Below are 17,578 nucleotides of genomic sequence, written 5' to 3'. Positions count from 1 at the left end.
CAGCATTTGTCCAGTCATCTGTTTGAAAGTAAATACGAGACCGAAGAAACACCCTTCAACGATGATGGTGTCGCATAGTTTGTCCACCATAGGTAACTCTGCTACTTCCTCATTAGCAACACAAACACAACGACCAGCTGGTCGTTGTGTTTGTGTTGCTAACTGGACTATTTTTAAACTGCTTTGTTATATTATCTTATTAAGGGATTATAAATACATAACAAAAGCTACACATATCCTGTGTCTGAAAGAAAAAGAATATAGTCTGATATGTCAGATTTTTTGATTCACCAAATGTTGGCAATGGTTTAAAAAATACTGGCAGCTGCCAGTGTTAAATCTCAGCCACCTTTAGATACCCGTGTGGTATTAACTTAAAAATCAGAAAAAGTGACCTTGAGGTCGAGATCAGCGAGATTCAAACTCATCCCAGTTCTAAGTCACCTCATTTTTGAGTTATCACACTTAAAACATTTGGGTGTCCGCACAACCCACCCACTCCAGCTGGCTTACTACAATAAAATCCTAAACCCTAGAGAAGGTTGTGTAGGAAAAACACAGTGGATGCAGTGGATCACCAAACCAAACCTCAGCAATGCTGATATGAAAATGAAAAGACAACGATCACTACATTTTCTAATGACATGATCAGGAACACCAACTACCACGATCCCTAATGTTAAGTAGGGAGTAACACTTCTTGCTCACCTTTAACAACTCAAAAACTCTTGAAACAGCTTTTGGAAACATTTCTTGTGGAATTTCAACCTGTGTTTCTGATACTGGGAGGTGATGGGAAGAGGAAAGACAGAATGAAAAGTGAAGAAAGTAGAAGGAATTCACCATAAATCTGAGTAATGAACACATCAACAGCAGGGACAGTAATGAACTTCATCGTTTCTTCCAGAACCTCATCAGCCGGTTTGATTGAGTGAGGGGTCAGCATTCATTTTCACTGAGAGCAAAAACCAATAATGATCTAGAAAGCATCAGTCCCCCTGTATTTACTGTGGCCCGTTCCAGCCAGGCTTCTAAAGTATGCTGGCACACTAAAGACACAGACATCATGAATCTTAAACTATTTTCCACAGGTGATGGAATAGGGAAAAGGGGACAGTCACCAGGGAGATGTAGATGGCATTTAAATTATGGGTTTATACTGCAGAGTGCTGCTCCTACTCGAAATGGAGTTGGTCCAGTGTTGAATGTTAAGGTAATGTTCCAGACCGTCACTTTTTTGATTTATCACTTCTCCGGGGAAGACCATTCCTGCTATTTGACATAATAGCTGAAACCTGTGTTTCACTGTGATTTATTCATAACGATTATGATATATTATTAACGCACAGGTCCCTGTTAGTCATCTGGAGTTCCATTTTTAAGGTTTCAAATAAAAACACATAAAACCATTTTTTTAAAACATGGTGTGTGTTTAAAAAAAGACATTTAAACAAATACACAACCCACCAGAAACACATACATGAACACCCACACACATACAAATATAAAAATACAAAAAAGCCTGTAAAACACAAAGAAATATGAAAAATGAACAAACCTGTGGCTAAACTCACTAGTAGGTACATCTGCATAATTAGAATTATCAACATCATTATTATTATTATTATTATTAATATTAAATGGAAACACTACTTAAATGAGGGATCTGTGATCTAAAAGTGTGTTTTAAGAGTTTCTTGAAATTATCTGTAGGACCCATGCATGCACAGGAAGAACATCCAAACTCCACACAGAAAAGTCCACACTGGATTTAAACTCAGTCTCTTTTTTATTTTCCTCAGGCATTGCAGTACACAACCTTAATGCCAGACACATTCATTTCCCTGTTGATGGCGTGTAATTCAAAGTGAATGCATATTTATCAAAAAACACAAACGTTTCTCCGTTTAATTTTGTACTATTTACAATAAAACGTGCCGGTTAAATGATTTACAAGTCATTGCATTCGGTTATATTTGTGTCTGAGTTGTGGATGAAGACACAGCTTTATCTCCATGTTTTCATTTCCAGCCTGGAAATGTCCAAAATGTTGTTGAAAGTGTGAAATTAGATGCAAATTTTGAGCTTGAAAAGAATCACAGATTTTCTAGGGCATCGATTTTGATATGCCGGCCAGGAACTCATTGCAGATCAGGCAGTGGAGGAAGCTGCTGTTCAAACTAATTTTTCAAAGAAGAAAAACAAATGTTTCCATCTCTCAGGGATTGAATAGGCTTGTTTTAAATACTGTTACTTTGATCCAATTTAAAATAAATACATTAATCTTGTTGTATATGGTAGCCTTTCATGTGGGAGTTGGTTATGTAAATGTATTTGAGTAAGAGCCAATCAGTCTTCCTTCAAACTCTCCAAACACTCAGTGTGAGGCTAAATAGAAGCAATATGCACAGCAGTGATAGTATCAGTAAGTCTGGGATACATATGTCCTTTTTTACCTTAAAGACGTATTTTTCAAAAAAGCTTGAAAAGCTGAACCAAAGGATGGTCTGAGCATTTGGATGTAGTGCGAACAGTCATTCATTCTGAGACGCTAAATCATTCATTAAAGCTATAGTGCACAGGAAAAAATTCACCAAGGCCACCTTTAGTTGGCTCACTAATAATGTGGCAGAAGTTGCCGTGAGCATTGATGGAGAGGACAAAAAATACGAGGCAGGAGATTGGGTTTACTGCTGTGTGGCTGCTTTTTATTTCATGATTCACAGATTCAGAGCTAAACCACAAAGGCTCACTATCTGCCAGTTTTATGGACAATGCAGAGACTGCAGGAGCTTAGGGGGCACTTAAAAAGAGTGAAGGCTGAACTACAGAGCAGAACATAGATCGAAAATTCAACCACACTGAACCTCATCTGACAGGAAAAGTCGCACTAAGCTATAACAAAGTAAACCTTTAAACAAGTCTATAGTCACAATAAAGTGTTGCTAATATAAACTTTTAAACTGTACCTTAGTTTGGCTCAGCCATATGAAAAAGAACTAATTATAGTCTTACTGCTTCCTTAGGAATAAGGAGGTTAACTACAAGAAAGTTGTTGCTAATCAAACTAATTTGATAAATTCAACATCAGTGAAAAGAAAAAAGGAGAATTATTGGCTGTTTGTTGGTCTGTAACATTCGGGTATGTGCTAACACAATACCAATGGACAGCACAGCAAATTCACCCTAATGTCAGATTGTGCATTGAACCCAAGAATGTCCTTTAGACAGACAAGACCAAAGTGATGATTTGGGCTTGTTTTGCAGCCACGTGACCTCGGCACCTTGCAGTCATTGAGTCGACCATGAACTCTGAAGAAGAAAGGAATCTAGGTGCTATAATGGCCTAGTCAAAATCCAGACATTTACTGTGGCATGGTCTTAATTGTGCTGCATATAAATAAATGCCTACAAACATCAATCAACTAAAGCAATGCTGTAAAGAAGAGTGGGCCAGTGGCATCCATATTCAGCATCCTTTGTCTAATATTCATCCGCTCTCCCGCCTCCTCATGTCCAAACCAAACTTTGTCTCCAAACTGCTAAACCGTCCATTTGAGCTCATTTCTAATCGTGTCCATTCTGGTCACTCAAAATGAAAATCTTAACATCTTTCCCTTCTGAAACCTCCAGTTTGGCCTTCCATCTCATTGTCTGTGCCATCATCTCCAAATTCTTCAACACAGCAGGTTTCACGCTTATAAACCTTCCCTTTCCAAAATATTGGCTGACTATGCTCCAAAACGGCGAAATCCACCACATCTCCTCTCCTGCATTTGTTGTTAGATGGAGTGGTGTCACCACACCATCTAACAACTCCTTGTCTTCTCTATTCCCATTAAACATGGCCATTAAAGTCTACTACAATCATCAATTTCTCCCCTTGGAGATACCGTTTCATCCAGCTTACAACAGAAGCCATCTCCATCTTCTAACTGACATCCAACCTGGGAGACAACATTGATTGATTGATTGATTGAATCTTTATTTTGAACATGTTGAAAAAGTATAAAAAAAAATAGAATTAAAAGAGACAAATGAACAAAGCAAACAAAAGGAAAACGAGCAACCACAACTCCAAATAACGTCCATGTTCAAAAAGGAGCAGGAAGAAGCATAAGCTTATTTAATCCCACCCCTTTTCCACTATCTAGTATCAATAGACTACAGAAATACCTCCTTGCAATTACATTATATGTTATGTGTAATTTTTTTTTCTTTTTTTTTTAAATATATACACATATATGTTTCTATCTATCCATACATACGTATATACACACATACGCACATATACACATTTTCAATAACCCCATTAACACCTCAAGGATACACAGCCTACAATTATATATATATATCCATACCAACAAACCCGTGCATGCGCGCACACATGAAAATATTAGACAAGAACACCCTATCAAATCTCTACCTTTTCCCTGTACCCTGTAAAAACCATATCCTTAAACCGCTTTTTAAACTGCGCCATGCTTGGACATTGCTTCATATCTTTACTTAGTCTGTTCCACAGCTTCACTCCACACACAGAGATGCAAAAACTTTTGTCCAACATCACTGTCTGACGTCACAAATGAGCTTCTGGAAGAATGGTCACAAATTCCCATAAACAGACTCTTAAACCTTGTGGAAAATCTTCCTAGAAGAGATGAAGTTGTTTTAGCTGCAAATATTCGGCCAATCATATAGATTAATAGTATTTCACTTAACTTCATTAACTTATGAGTGTGAAGGCAAACAAGTGAATACTTTTAGAAATATAGTCTATCTATGATCTCATTTCTACCAAGGGGTTTTGCAGCTGCCTGCTGTGTTTAATACTGTGGGTTGTGTCAGACCAAACAACTGCAACCCTAATTTGGAAGTGGCATTCAGAGGCATGCTAGAAACATACTTTAACTTCAGTGTTACGCAGTCATCCTATCAACAAACTTTTAATTCAGTTAATTATGAAGGCTTCCTTTTGAACCTTTAAATCAGGAGGGGCACAATTCTCTCTTGCAAAAAAAAAAAAAAAAGCTATTTACTGAATGAATGCCTTTAAGATGAGAAAAATAAAAACAACTTAGTCGCTGTCATGGGAATGGGCAAATTACACCCACCACCATGCAGTACAAATGATCATTAGCACTGTAATTACTGGGAGGCCATCATGTTTGAAATTCATCAGCAGAAGTGGATTGCCAGTAAGCACTCCTAGAAGTACAAGGAAATGCATCACATGGGGATTATGTGGTGGGGTAATGTACTCTAGCTCACAAAAAGGCGCCAATCCTTCAAGTTGCAACTGATGGAAAAGAGACCATGTCTTCCTTGTAAATAACCAGAATTCAGCAGAGTCTGCTAGAGTTAAAAATACTGCAAAATAATGTAAAAGTCCTTTTAATACTGCTTTTCACTTTGCATTACCATAGGCACTGTTAGTTTAGCAGGACTCACAATGTCAAACACACAGGAAGAACGCAAATGGAAAACGTATTGTGGTGAATGACTTTGTTAATGTTGAGGGTAAACTGTCATAACAAAGCATATATTGTGCCATGCTAAAAAGCTCTGCAGGCCAGCTGAGAGCCATCTCTTTTCCATGACCTAATTTTGTTTGGTTTCTTCCAGGAGGCCTGGTGTGGTTTGTTGACCTCATTTCTACAGGCTGTGCATCTGCCCACAGAGCGACATCCACAAACAAATGGGACTGATGCCATTTGTGGAGCAGCAAACAAAGAGGTTGCCCTTAATCTGTGGCTGCAATGGTAACAAATTCTCAACCTTGTTAACTGTGAAAATAAGAAAAACCTAAAAGGGCCACAAAGATGAATTTCCTGATATTACCCCAGTCAGGGACTAATAAGAAACCAGCTCCCCATTGTAAAGCAAAAAATAGACTCTAGGGTTGACATAAAGGATAAAGTGAGCTTTATTTAGCAGTTACTCCTATTATGCCAGTAAAAGATCAATTTGAGGATCAATCAAGGCCCAGGGCATGTGCTGGTGCTTCAAAGGAAACTGACTTACTGTGCTAATTCAGGCTAAAAATATAACTGTATGACCCATGTAGGGCTCAGTGTTGTCTGGAAATAGTAATGCCACTGTAATTAACATGATGTTACCAAAACAATCATGTGTAATTTGCAAACATATCTAATATTACCAAAGCTGCACAGAAAATGAGGCTTATTTTTGTAGAAGCCCATAGATTTCAGAGTTGTGGGATAACAGGAGGAATCGCACATCATATTCACTCGCTGCAGATCCTACTGATGTGCATTTGGGAGATCTGAAGGAATCACATGGAGAGACAAACTCCTGGCGAAGTTCAAATCTGCTGCAGCAAAATACCCATTCACTCCTAAACAGTCAGACAGCATCATACTAAAGAAGACACAAACTCAAAATTATCAAAGAGGTTTGTGAAATTGGACGACTGTTCAAGTACAGAGTCTTTCCAGCACAGAGGAGTTTTTGGCTAGATGTTTAAAAGCTACTTTCTTAGAAGTGCTTTAGTTTCCTTCTTTTTCCTTCTACTGTGTGCATGTTAATTGGACATCAATTAAGATACTATATGATGCAAACATACCAGATTTTAGCAAAACTGTTGATTTACAGCCAAAGTCCCATAAAAGTCCCATAAAATTTTGCAATAACCAAAAAACATTCAGATCTGCATTAAAGCAAGCACAAATACAAGCATCACATCTTACAAATAAATAAAAAAATATCATACATCATACAAACAAAGACTGCCAAGAATGGGAGATGTAACGCATCCACTCATAAGATCCAATATTCACTCACTTTTATTGATAGCGCTGTTTGTCTGAATGCGGCGGGCCTATGAGGCACCCTCTAGTGGTGGCCTTGGTCCTAATCCCAGGTTCAGTCTTTAGATTCATAACTTCATTTAAAGGAGGTGGGGAAACACTTATATAAAGAAAACAAGCATGCTTCCATGTATCTTTTTCTTCTTATGGTTGTCATGCACGGTCAGGTTTATCAGAAGGGCTGCAGGAGACTCCAGTCTGTTCCACAGATTTCTGCTTGTGTCTCAGAGGAATGTAAAAAGTAGCATTTCTCTGCCTTTTCTGACAGAGATTCCACCTTCAGCCATCTGTCTCTATCACTCCTCATGCTCCCTTATCCAGTCCTTCCAACATTTCTCCTGCTTAATTACTCTACCCTCCCTCCCCCCTTCTTCTTCTCCTCTACTGTCTCAGATCCACTTATTGCTGCTCAGAGATGTCCTTCTTGGTTAAAATAGTCACCAGTGCTATAAATTTGCTTTAATGATATCAATCACTTCTCATTAGTCTCGTGGGCTAAACTGCAGGATAGCAGCACACAAAGGAGCTCTAACCAGAGAAACTGGGAGGGTATTCACATTGTGCCGATAATTGTTATTGCACAATTTGAACAGGGTTCTAATAAGTAAAAAAACTCAACTACATAGGCAAGGCAAGTTTATTTGTATAGCACAATTCAACAACAAGGTGATTCAAAGTGCTTTACAGAGACATTAGAAACAAAAACAAATAAAAAGCATGATTTAAAATTTAAAACATAGCCTTATTATTCAGTCAAATGCCAGTTAAAGAGCATGCCTATCATAAAAAACTGAAAAAAGAAAACAATAAAACCAAAATCATTTGGGGCCAGGCTATAAACAGACGCAACAGGAAGTGTGTTTTTGTTTCCGAAGTGTAACCTGCCTTCTTGCTCTATGACAGCTTATAACAGTCTCCAGCAACCCAAGCTTGATAAACAGCTGAGGAAATATAGCGATGGGTATTTGTATGAAACGTTGTCATAATTAATGCATGCATTCCTGCACTGTGTTGTCAGTTTGGCAATAACTGAACGGTCCTCCCACATTCCCCCGAGGCATTCCTGAGGTATTTCATTTGTGAAAATAAAACGGAAAACCCAAACACCTCCGACCACACAACCTCCGGATGTATAAAAATGGGAACTTATGTGTCTTTTGGTGCTGCCCTGCTGACCCTAGAGGACTGTAAATCAACAAGTACCTGTAAACAAGCAGCTCACTCACACCCTGCCAACAACCTTGTTAAACTCCTCCCCTTGGCCAGACGTAGAGCTCTGCATCTGAAAACTACCAGACACAGGAGCAGTTTCCTTTTTTCATGCCATCAATGTCATAAATAACTGAACAGGGAAAATACCAAAGCAACTCCTATTTGCATAACCACTTGTGCTACTACAACTCCATGTACTTCCTGCATTGTTACAGTCCTTTGTTACAATGATTTTATGAAGCTCAGAATTACTTTAAAACAACTGTACACAAAACATTCTAACATCCAGACCTGAACATACCAAACTACAGTTGGCCAGAGATGCTTATCCTTCATCATGAACATTAAATACAAAACACCTTATTAGACACGTCTCTGGGGGAAACATGACTGAACTTGTGCGCTCTTTCAGGCCTGCGTCTGAACCTCTGCCTGTAACTTGGATGGCATCTGACACATGCGGGGCAGATAAATTAGACCATGACAGGGACAGGTGTGTTAATGTCGAGTGGCACAGACACAAGAAAGTCATTTCTGCCCAGCAGCAGCCAAACGCTTACGAGGCTTCACTGTGCTGGGTATCAATCAGCAGGGACTATTTATAGAGGGCCCAGGCCGCTGCTAGAATACAAACACTTGACTGAAGTAGGTTACCATGAAAAGGGCTGTATCACCAGCAGACATGTAGAGAAAGGAGGACGTATGAGGAAAAGACTGGAGCCAGGTTAAGGATAAGTTAGAAGCTGATGATTAATTACACTTCCAACAAACTTCTCCTCCAGTATTTTTGCAGTCTATAACTAGATTTGAAACTTTAAAGTCTCTGCTTTCTGCTCTACTTAAAGAAATATAGAGTTATTTGAAGAGCCATTGCTGTTGATTATTATTTCAAGTAATCTTTTTTAGAAAATATATTTGGAAAAAAAAAACACTCTAAAGACATTTAGTCCACATGGCCAAAAATCACGCATGTAGATATGGTCAAAATAACCTGCTGAAGTTCAAAGTGAGCATCAGAATGGGAGGCAAAACTGATTTAAGTGACTTTGAAAATAGAAACTGGTGATCTGCAGGGATTTTCAGAGAATGGTCATAAAAAGACTAAATATCCAGTGAGCGTCAGTTCTCTGGTAAAAATGCCTTGTTGATGCCAGAGGTCAGAGGCCTAAAGTGCTATGAGCTGATAAGCGGGCCGCAGTAACTCAAATAACACAGAAGAGCATCTCTGAATGCAAAACATGTTGATCCTTGAAGCAGATGGGCTACAGCAGCAGAAGACCGCTCTGGAAATGAGGCTACCATTCACACAGGTTCACCCAAATCAAAGACTGGAAAAAACATTGCCTGGTCTGCTGAGACTTGATTTCTGCAGCAACATTCAGATGGCAGAGTCACAATTTGGTATAAACAATGTGAGCGTGGATCCATCCTGCCTTGTATAAACAGTTCATGCTGATGGTGGTTATTTAGCAAAGATCATTTAAACACCACAGCCTACCTGAGTATTATTGCTGTACATGTCCATCCTTTTGTAACCACAGTGTGCCTATCTTCTCATGACTGCTTGCAGTAGGATAACACACCAGGTCACAAAGCTCAAATCATCTCAAACTGGTTCTTGAACATGACAATAAGTTCAATAAGTTCAATGCACTCAGATGACCTAGTTGTATATAGTAGGTTATCATGAGAAGGGCTGTGTCACGCCGAGAGCAGCTCTGGAATTTGGTAGAGCTGTGTGATGCTGTCCTGTCAATATGGACCAAAACCTCAGAGGAATGTTTCCAGTACCTTGGTGAAACTAAGCCACGTTAAGATATTTCTGAAGGGAAACTTAATGAGGAAACTCTGAAGTGCTTTTTTAAAGGTCAACAGTGAATTCAAATCCCAGTAAAGATTTTCAGGCTACAATAACAATAAGAAAAGACTGCCGAGTCATAATAAATGATAATAAATCAATGGGTTTTGACTCCAAAAGTACTTTTAAGCAATAAATGACTAAACCATTAAACCAATTGCCAAAATCATCTGTTCTTAGAAGCAGCGCTTAGCCTCACAGATATTTGCCCTCAGAAAATCAAACACTTCAAGTCTGTGAAAAAACACCTGCATGTGGCAAGAAATGCATCTTTAATGATGTGTAGAAAGAGCTCCTTGTATAGCCTGGACAAAAGGACCCAGCTTGGTTACATATATGACTGGTGCACAGTCACGTCTCCAACCAGCCAGCATCTCAGTTAGCTGTATCCAATTGACAAAGCGGAGAGGGAGTGCCACTGTCTGTCAACAGGCTACTTTAAGGTGTTATACAAACAAAATGGTTCACTGGGGTCGCCTATTCTCTGACTAATCCCTGGCTGTTAGCTGCTAATCCCTGTTTATCATGGGTGCGGGTCATGGCCAAGACTGAGAAACAGACTGACAGGCTCGCTACTGAGTCAAATACAGTGGAAGAAAGTGCTTCTTGAATCATGTATGCTTTGGCTAACACAAGCAGTTTCTGTGCTCCAAGTATTAAATAGTGAAAAAAACTAATTTTTTTCTTCCATTTAACTGTTTGTCTGTTGTATATTGATTGCTTGTGTAGTGTAGAGTGCCAGTGGGGGAAAATACAGTTAAGTCAAATACTTATGTTCCTTTTCACATTTTCCAAAGCTGTCCATTGGGCCAGATTGGAGTCTCTTTTGGCCTGATTCTGGGCCGTGGACCTTATGCTTGAGAAACCTGCTTTAAAGGATCTCTCTCTAGCACTGAAACAAACATTTAATACAGACAAACACACACACACACACACACACACACACACACACGGGAGCACAATGCACAAAACATTTTGTCCAGCTGAATGAGCCCAGCCTGCTACTACACCTGCAGCTCTGCTAGTGAAATATAAGCTAGATTACAAGCATGCAGAGGCTGCAGTTCTGCAAATTCACCATCGTCATCTCTGGGGCCATTTGTTGTAAACGGCGTGTAGCACCTTCTCTTTGGCTGCCACCAGCACTAGCCGGCACGATGAATAAGATTAATGTCAGGGAAAGGCATCGCTGTGGGATCCCGTCCACTCTTTCTCCAGCAGTGTTTTTCACAATATATGAATCAAATGAAAGACAACAGTAGGACATGTCAGCATCGCAGCCAGCCAGCGGTCTCTAGGCAATCGCTCTTTTCCCCCTGTCCTCTGAACTGAGAGGCTGCACGCTGCCTCAGCTACCTCTCTAATCCATCATTGCCTTTTTCCATTTCCACCTCAGTTCTACAGAGGCCCGCACTCTTGACCAAGAGGGAAAACAGATTGAAATGGAAACAGAGTTGCTTTATCGAAAGCAGACGTTTGGCCTGAAGCTACAGGCAAAAATTGTGATTTATCATTCGATAAAATGGGCAGAATTAGGCTCATTTGCTTAATGATATCTAACATGTTCTCCACAATACAGCAACATGGAGACTGGCATTATATCTCAAGGTTTAAGGTTCCTTTAAGACACTGCATCTAATCCCCAACTGTTGGACGTGGGATCAAATTCTCAGAAATTAATTTCACATTAGAGAGGAGAAGCGGTGGGATTTGAACAAGACAATAAAACGAAAAGGTGGTAATTCATCTGAACGTGTGTGGAATTTTTAAAAGAAGTTCATAACCACCGACTTGGCCAAAGCAAAAGCAAATTAATTTGGCTATTTCTGTGCTCTCTGAAGGACGTGACCAAGAAATGCAGCCTTCAAGGTGGTGAGGATCTGCTCTTTGCGCCACAGCATGCACAGTTATATATTAGCCAGGGAAATATATTTTAAAAATGCAGTGACAGTTATCATATTATGATATCTGCTAAAAAGACCTGGAAGGAAATAATTCAAACAGCTCTCCGTCGTCTCCACTCAAGCAATATCTGCCACTGATGAACACTGAAATGGTTAATTCTCGGTGTCATGGATTTCCATGCAGTCATATTCTGATTTCCTTCCTCAATATTGTGCTGTAATAGGAAAAAGCTGCATCCCAGCTACACTGAGTGCATTTGGGGCCACTGAATTACTGCTGCAGTGCAGACATTCTGTGGATTTATGACAGTCTCAGTACCTGAGAGCGATTCTGACACGATTTCGGAGCAGTCTTATCTTGTAGGGTTGTTTTACTTTGTTTTCTTGCCTTTGAAAATTATGGTTTTGTTGTCATGGCCACACTTTTACATGTACATCGATGGAGTTAAAGCCAAGCATGATAAAACTGGGCAGATGGCTGCAGCTCCAGATTCCTACGGGTACCTACTGCACCTTTTATCTTGGTGGGATGTTTTTTACTGCAGTCTGTCTCCGCAGATCAGCTAAATTTCTGCATTTTGTTTGTTCAAAGTAGACAATAAGCTCTATTTTCATTACTGAGAAACAAATCTGTCATCTTTGCTCCTTTTAGTCCTCCTATTTGTGGTGGCAGTACATTTTAAACACATACTCTAATCCCATACTTATGTAATATCATCCTAACCCAACTAAATGACTCACTTAAATCTCCAAATCCAATAATATTCTCACAGCACTGCAGCTAAAGATCTCTGAATGCAGCAAACTGTTACATCAGCTCGGACATCTTTTTAGTCAGTAGCTTGCTGCCCTCTGCTGGCAGCAAAGAACAGGTGCAATTCTGATTACCACAAGTGTCCAACAAGGAAAAGTATGAGAATTTCTACAGGTTCAATGCAAAAAACGGGCATCAATGGAAATTTCAAGTTCCACTTAATGCACATTTGCCACATGAGGTAAATCTAACAATTCTATGTATTGCAGCTTAAAACAGGAGAGTGATGTGCACAGGTCCAGCACATTCAGAGTAAACTCCAACCACGCACAGGTTGGCAACATTTTGGGGCATGCAGCACAGCATGCTATTTCCCTATAAAGCAACTGACCCATTTCAGTGCGTCACATAGACAGCGGGGATTTGTAAAGAGCTCGCTTGTAGCAGACGTCTGTCCCGGAGACACAACATGGGGGCTTGTGTATTTCTAGAAACAACCGCTTTATTGAGCGTGTTCATTTTCCCTCAGACTGCCTGAAAATCCAGAGGGTACCATTGCCACCTGGCAGGTTTATGGTGTGATCATCGGCATGCTGAGAGGTTATTCTGGGTAACACGGGGGGATAATGTTATTAGTTCGAGATGCCAGCTAATGAGAAGAACACCTACAAGAAGAACATATGCTAAGAGAGGCTCAAAATCCAAAACAACTGTTGTTAAATCTCTGTTACCTGGTGACTCATAAATCTGTTTTTATGCGTGCATTAAAAAAGCAAGAAAAAAATGGGAAAAAAGAAGGAAAATTCATTTCTGCTAGGCTATTATAAAAAGTCATTATGTATCTTTGTGTCATACACTCCACAGCTTTTTTAAAACTTACAGTGGCCTGAAAATACAGCCCACACTCAGGGACAGCAGCGCCTTTTCAGCAAAAAAATGAGCAGCGATTGCAATGAAAGCGTAATTCTTATGTGGCCAACAGAAACACCTGGGTCCTGGTGTGGCTCCAGCTGTGTTTGTCAGCTCGCGTGTTATTAGATAGATTCAAAAGTTAACTGTAAGGTAAAGCAGGGGAAAGAAACCACAGTGATTATGAGATGTAGAAACTGCACCTGCCCCACTGGCTGCAATCTAATCAATACAACTACAAAGAAAAAACACTCTTTTTATGACAAAAGGTGAAATTTCACTGTTGCTTCTGTGATTCCTGAGGAAAAAAACCAAAACAAAAACAGCTGTTTTATAGACCTTCTGTTATTGTTTTACCCCTGCAGAAAAATGTTTACTGCAGATGCCATTTAGGAGTCCCTGCTGGGATATTCATGACTGTTTAATAGCATGCTAAATCACACCCAAACACAACCCATTTATCTTAACAACTGGCAAATCATACAAGTGCAGGAGACCACCTGTCTATTACCAAATGCTTTAACGGCAACGCTTGTCATGTCAATGAAATATAGTGCAATCATGGGAACTTCAGAAGTGTAAAAATAAATGAGAAACAGATAAGATTATAAAAAAGCCACATCAATGTGCCTGCATACTGGTGCTAAAAGCGCATAAAGGAAACCCTGAAAAAAAAATTGATTTACATGTTATTAATAAAAATATCTCCAAATATCAGCGAGCAAAACATAAAAAGCAGAATAAAAGACGCCATGATGGATCACCAAAAACATTTCTTGTAACTAGGTCAGTAAAAAATCGATCATTTGTATGCAGATAAAACTAAAGCCAGAGCAAAAATGCATCACAGCAAGGATCACATGTGGTGGCTAAATGTATGCTCTGCTGCAACTGGCCTTTACAAAAAGACAGCTCAGTGTTTTTTCTCTGCACTTTAGTTTCAGTTTCAGTGGCAAAAAACAAAAACAACTGTAGCTATGAATCCAGTTGTGCATATATGGCTGTAGTAAATATGCTTGACCTGAGAAGTAATCAAGAGAGGGCTCGACTGTGACTTGCGGTGTTCAAATCATAAATCCTGGCGTCTCTATTGGAGGTGGGAATCGCCAGACACCCCATGAAACAATATTATCACAATACTTTTTTACATTTTGCAATAAGCATGAGTATAGCTTTAACATATACTGGAATTTATCACCTTTTTTTAACTGCAAATTATGTCCTCAAAGTTAAACTTCATTAGTATCTGTTTTATCCAGTAAGATAAAATTATCTCACTTCAATTAAGTGTTTTTGTTGTTGTTGCAAAATGAGCCTGTCTAAGAGTCTAAGAGTGTGTAAGAGTGTCAGTCTGATAGTAGTCTGCGATTGAATGGGGTCAAGTTGGCAATTACATGCAGTCTGTTTCAGATAACACAATATTACTATTGATAAATCAACAAAAATCACATATCTGTTGCTGCCTACATAGACAGATATTTACATTTAATAGAAACTGTCAGCAACGTTCCTGTTCTATAGGAATATAACCAGAATACAGCAGCTAATTGAGTCGAGTCTCCTCAAGTTGTGCTCATTGACAAAGGCTCTTTCAGACTCGTGTGTCTGCACTTATAAATTAGACAGCAATATTTGCAAACCTATGAGATTTTCTCTGATAGTGATTGCAGCCAGTCCAAGTCCGACTGCAGCTGCTTGCAAAAAGGTTGCCTCCTATCAGGCGACCTCTTGTTTAAAGTATTCCCATTATTTTAATTTATCTAGTAAGATATTGATATTTGGTTTCTCTGCATCGATACGATATCTCCACACAAAACTTTGTAATAAGTTGAGAGGTTAATGGATCAGATCCACAAGGCTTTACAACGTTTTGCTCCAGTTCTTCTTTTCAAAGCTCAATTTAACAGTACATGCAGTGAGTGTATAGGGTTACTGTTAAATCTAATCACATAAGTGAAATCAGCCTTATTATACATTTTCCAGTTCTTTAGTTGCTCACATTGTACAACAATGTTCTCTAGTAGAAACTGATATTTCCTTGACCTCCCAGTTACGGTAAAAACTTTGGGAATCGGAAGTAACTCATAATACGGGACAATCACAGTAAGTTGGCCATGGTAACAATGGGATAGTATAGAGATTTTGCACTACTCAGCCAACTATATCAGATGTTAGCCTGTTGATAATTTACATCTACATATGAGGAAATTACATTGTACAGATTAAAATTCTGTAATTTTCCTTTGTAATGCTGAAATCTGAATGCAATCCTGAATAAAACTGTTTCTGTATATTGCTCCTGTGGTCACTAAAACTTTCATGGAAAAATACTTGATTAGTTAGTAGCTGCACCTTTAAAGCAATAAACACAAGTAGAATAAATTCTACTGAATTCATACTGCCCATACATAATAAAGTCCATCTTATTCTTCTAGAGGTGGGAATCACCAAACACACATATCAAATTTTTAACATTTTTCAAAATGCTTAGAATTACAGTAACAAATACTGCAATTTATCACCTTTTTTAAGTTATGTCCTACAAAGTTAAACTTAGTCAGTATCTTTAAAAATAAACTTATTTCCTTTTAGTTGTGTTTTTTTTCCCCGCTGCAAAATGAGACTGCCATCAATGTTGCCATAAGTCAGAGTCACTCTCCTATCAGTCTGCTATCAGTCTGCAACTGAAGGGAGTCAAGTTTGCAATTACATGCAATCTGTTTCAGATAATATAGCAATAACCTCTGATAAATCGTCAAAAATGACACATATGTTGCTGTCTACGTAGACAGATGACAGACTGATGACAACATGTTGGCAATCTGTCTGCATTTATTAATTAGAGACCAACTATTTGCAAACCTCTGAGAGTGATTGCAGTCAGTCCGAGTCAGACTGCAACTGTTTGCAGAAAGTTTGCTTCTTATCTGGGGAGATAAGTGCTCTTATTTGTAGTATTCTGAAAGTTTTTTAATTTATTTAATTTTTGAAATATTGCTATTTTGTGTCCCTGTATCAATACAACATTGTCCAAGAAAATATCGTATTACTAAGCAGTATCGATTTTTCCCCCACCCTTATTATTCACTGAATGGGAATTGATTCCTGATCTTTCCAAACTTACAAATCTGTGCTTTTTGTACCTTGAGGGTTTGGCGAGGCCCAGGTGATGATGCGCCGCACCAGGCAGCAGTTGAGCAGGACTTTCCTGGAGAAGCCGTAGTCTTTGCGGAAATGCTGCAGGTCGCCCCTCATCTGGTTTGTCTTACTTGGCGTAAACATGGCTGGAGACTCGCTACTGTGAAATATAGCGTGCAGTTATTTGCAAGGACAACGACCAACAACTACAAGCACTTTCATAACCCTAAATGCACAGCATTATGAGAGTGCAGTAAACATAATTCGACTGCATATTAAAAACAAGAGACGCTGGTCTTCATTGCCTCCGGTAAAGATTCAAACATGAATAGCTGCAGCCACTACACCATGCAATGCAAACTGTCACAAAGCAACACACCTGAATAGATATGCTAATTTGGAATCTCTTTTTGCCCCCAGTTATGCGCAGCTATAATGATATGCGAGACATTTCCACATGCCCTTTTTCAGTAGCCAAAAAAAGCTCGTCTCATATCCTTTGAGCTGTGGGTTCAAGAAGATAGGAAATTTGTCCACCTATTGTGGCTAAAAGTAAATAAACTGAGCAGATTGTCTGAGCATTAAGCACCTGCAATGACAGTTTGCCTTTGCCGCTACACTGTAAGTACAATTCCCCTTAAGGTCCCATTTCAAGAGCAAAACTTTCAGACATCAACAGATCACAGGTCATTCAGCTACTCTAACCGCAAGGTCTGTTTTAAGGTTGGATGTCATTCATTGCACAGAAAATAGAGGTGCACTGCGCAGACTAACTGCTATCAATTGTTCCTTTGGGCATCATCTTACCTTCCAGGCTAAAACTCGATGTGGCTGCTCTCTCCGGTTCCTCAGTCTGCAAGTGATCCTCAGGTTTCACACAAGCACTCTCCCTTTCCTGAGCTGATCAACAGAGTGTGAAAGGAAGGAGGAGGAGAAAGAAGCGGCAAGCGAGGACCGCTCAGTGAAGAAGACC

At 39.3% G+C, this 17,578-nt stretch overlaps 1 protein-coding gene across 2 annotated transcripts in view; it reads right to left on the bottom strand.

Moving 5' to 3' along the window:
* Positions 1 to 17,578, bottom strand: part of kcnip4a (potassium voltage-gated channel interacting protein 4a) — a 159,299-nt gene that overhangs the window by 122,989 nt on the left and 18,732 nt on the right. The window contains exons 1-2 of one of the 2 annotated variants that reach the window (XM_080891852.1): positions 17,413 to 17,482; positions 16,611 to 16,765 (exon numbers count right to left, since the gene is read on the bottom strand). The exons of the other annotated variant lie outside the window; for it this stretch is intronic. Of the exons in view, the coding sequence (XP_080747978.1) occupies positions 16,611 to 16,749 (139 nt within the window). The 5' untranslated portion in view covers positions 16,750 to 16,765; positions 17,413 to 17,482. Of the gene's footprint in view, positions 1 to 16,610; positions 16,766 to 17,412; positions 17,483 to 17,578 lie in introns of those variants that run through there. 2 annotated transcript variants of the gene reach the window in all.

Source organism: Rhamphochromis sp. 'chilingali' (assembly GCF_963969265.1).
Source record: "Rhamphochromis sp. 'chilingali' genome assembly, chromosome: 1".
NCBI lineage: Eukaryota > Metazoa > Chordata > Actinopteri > Cichliformes > Cichlidae > Rhamphochromis > Rhamphochromis sp. 'chilingali'.
This window is presented reverse-complemented; position numbering and strand designations above follow the sequence as displayed.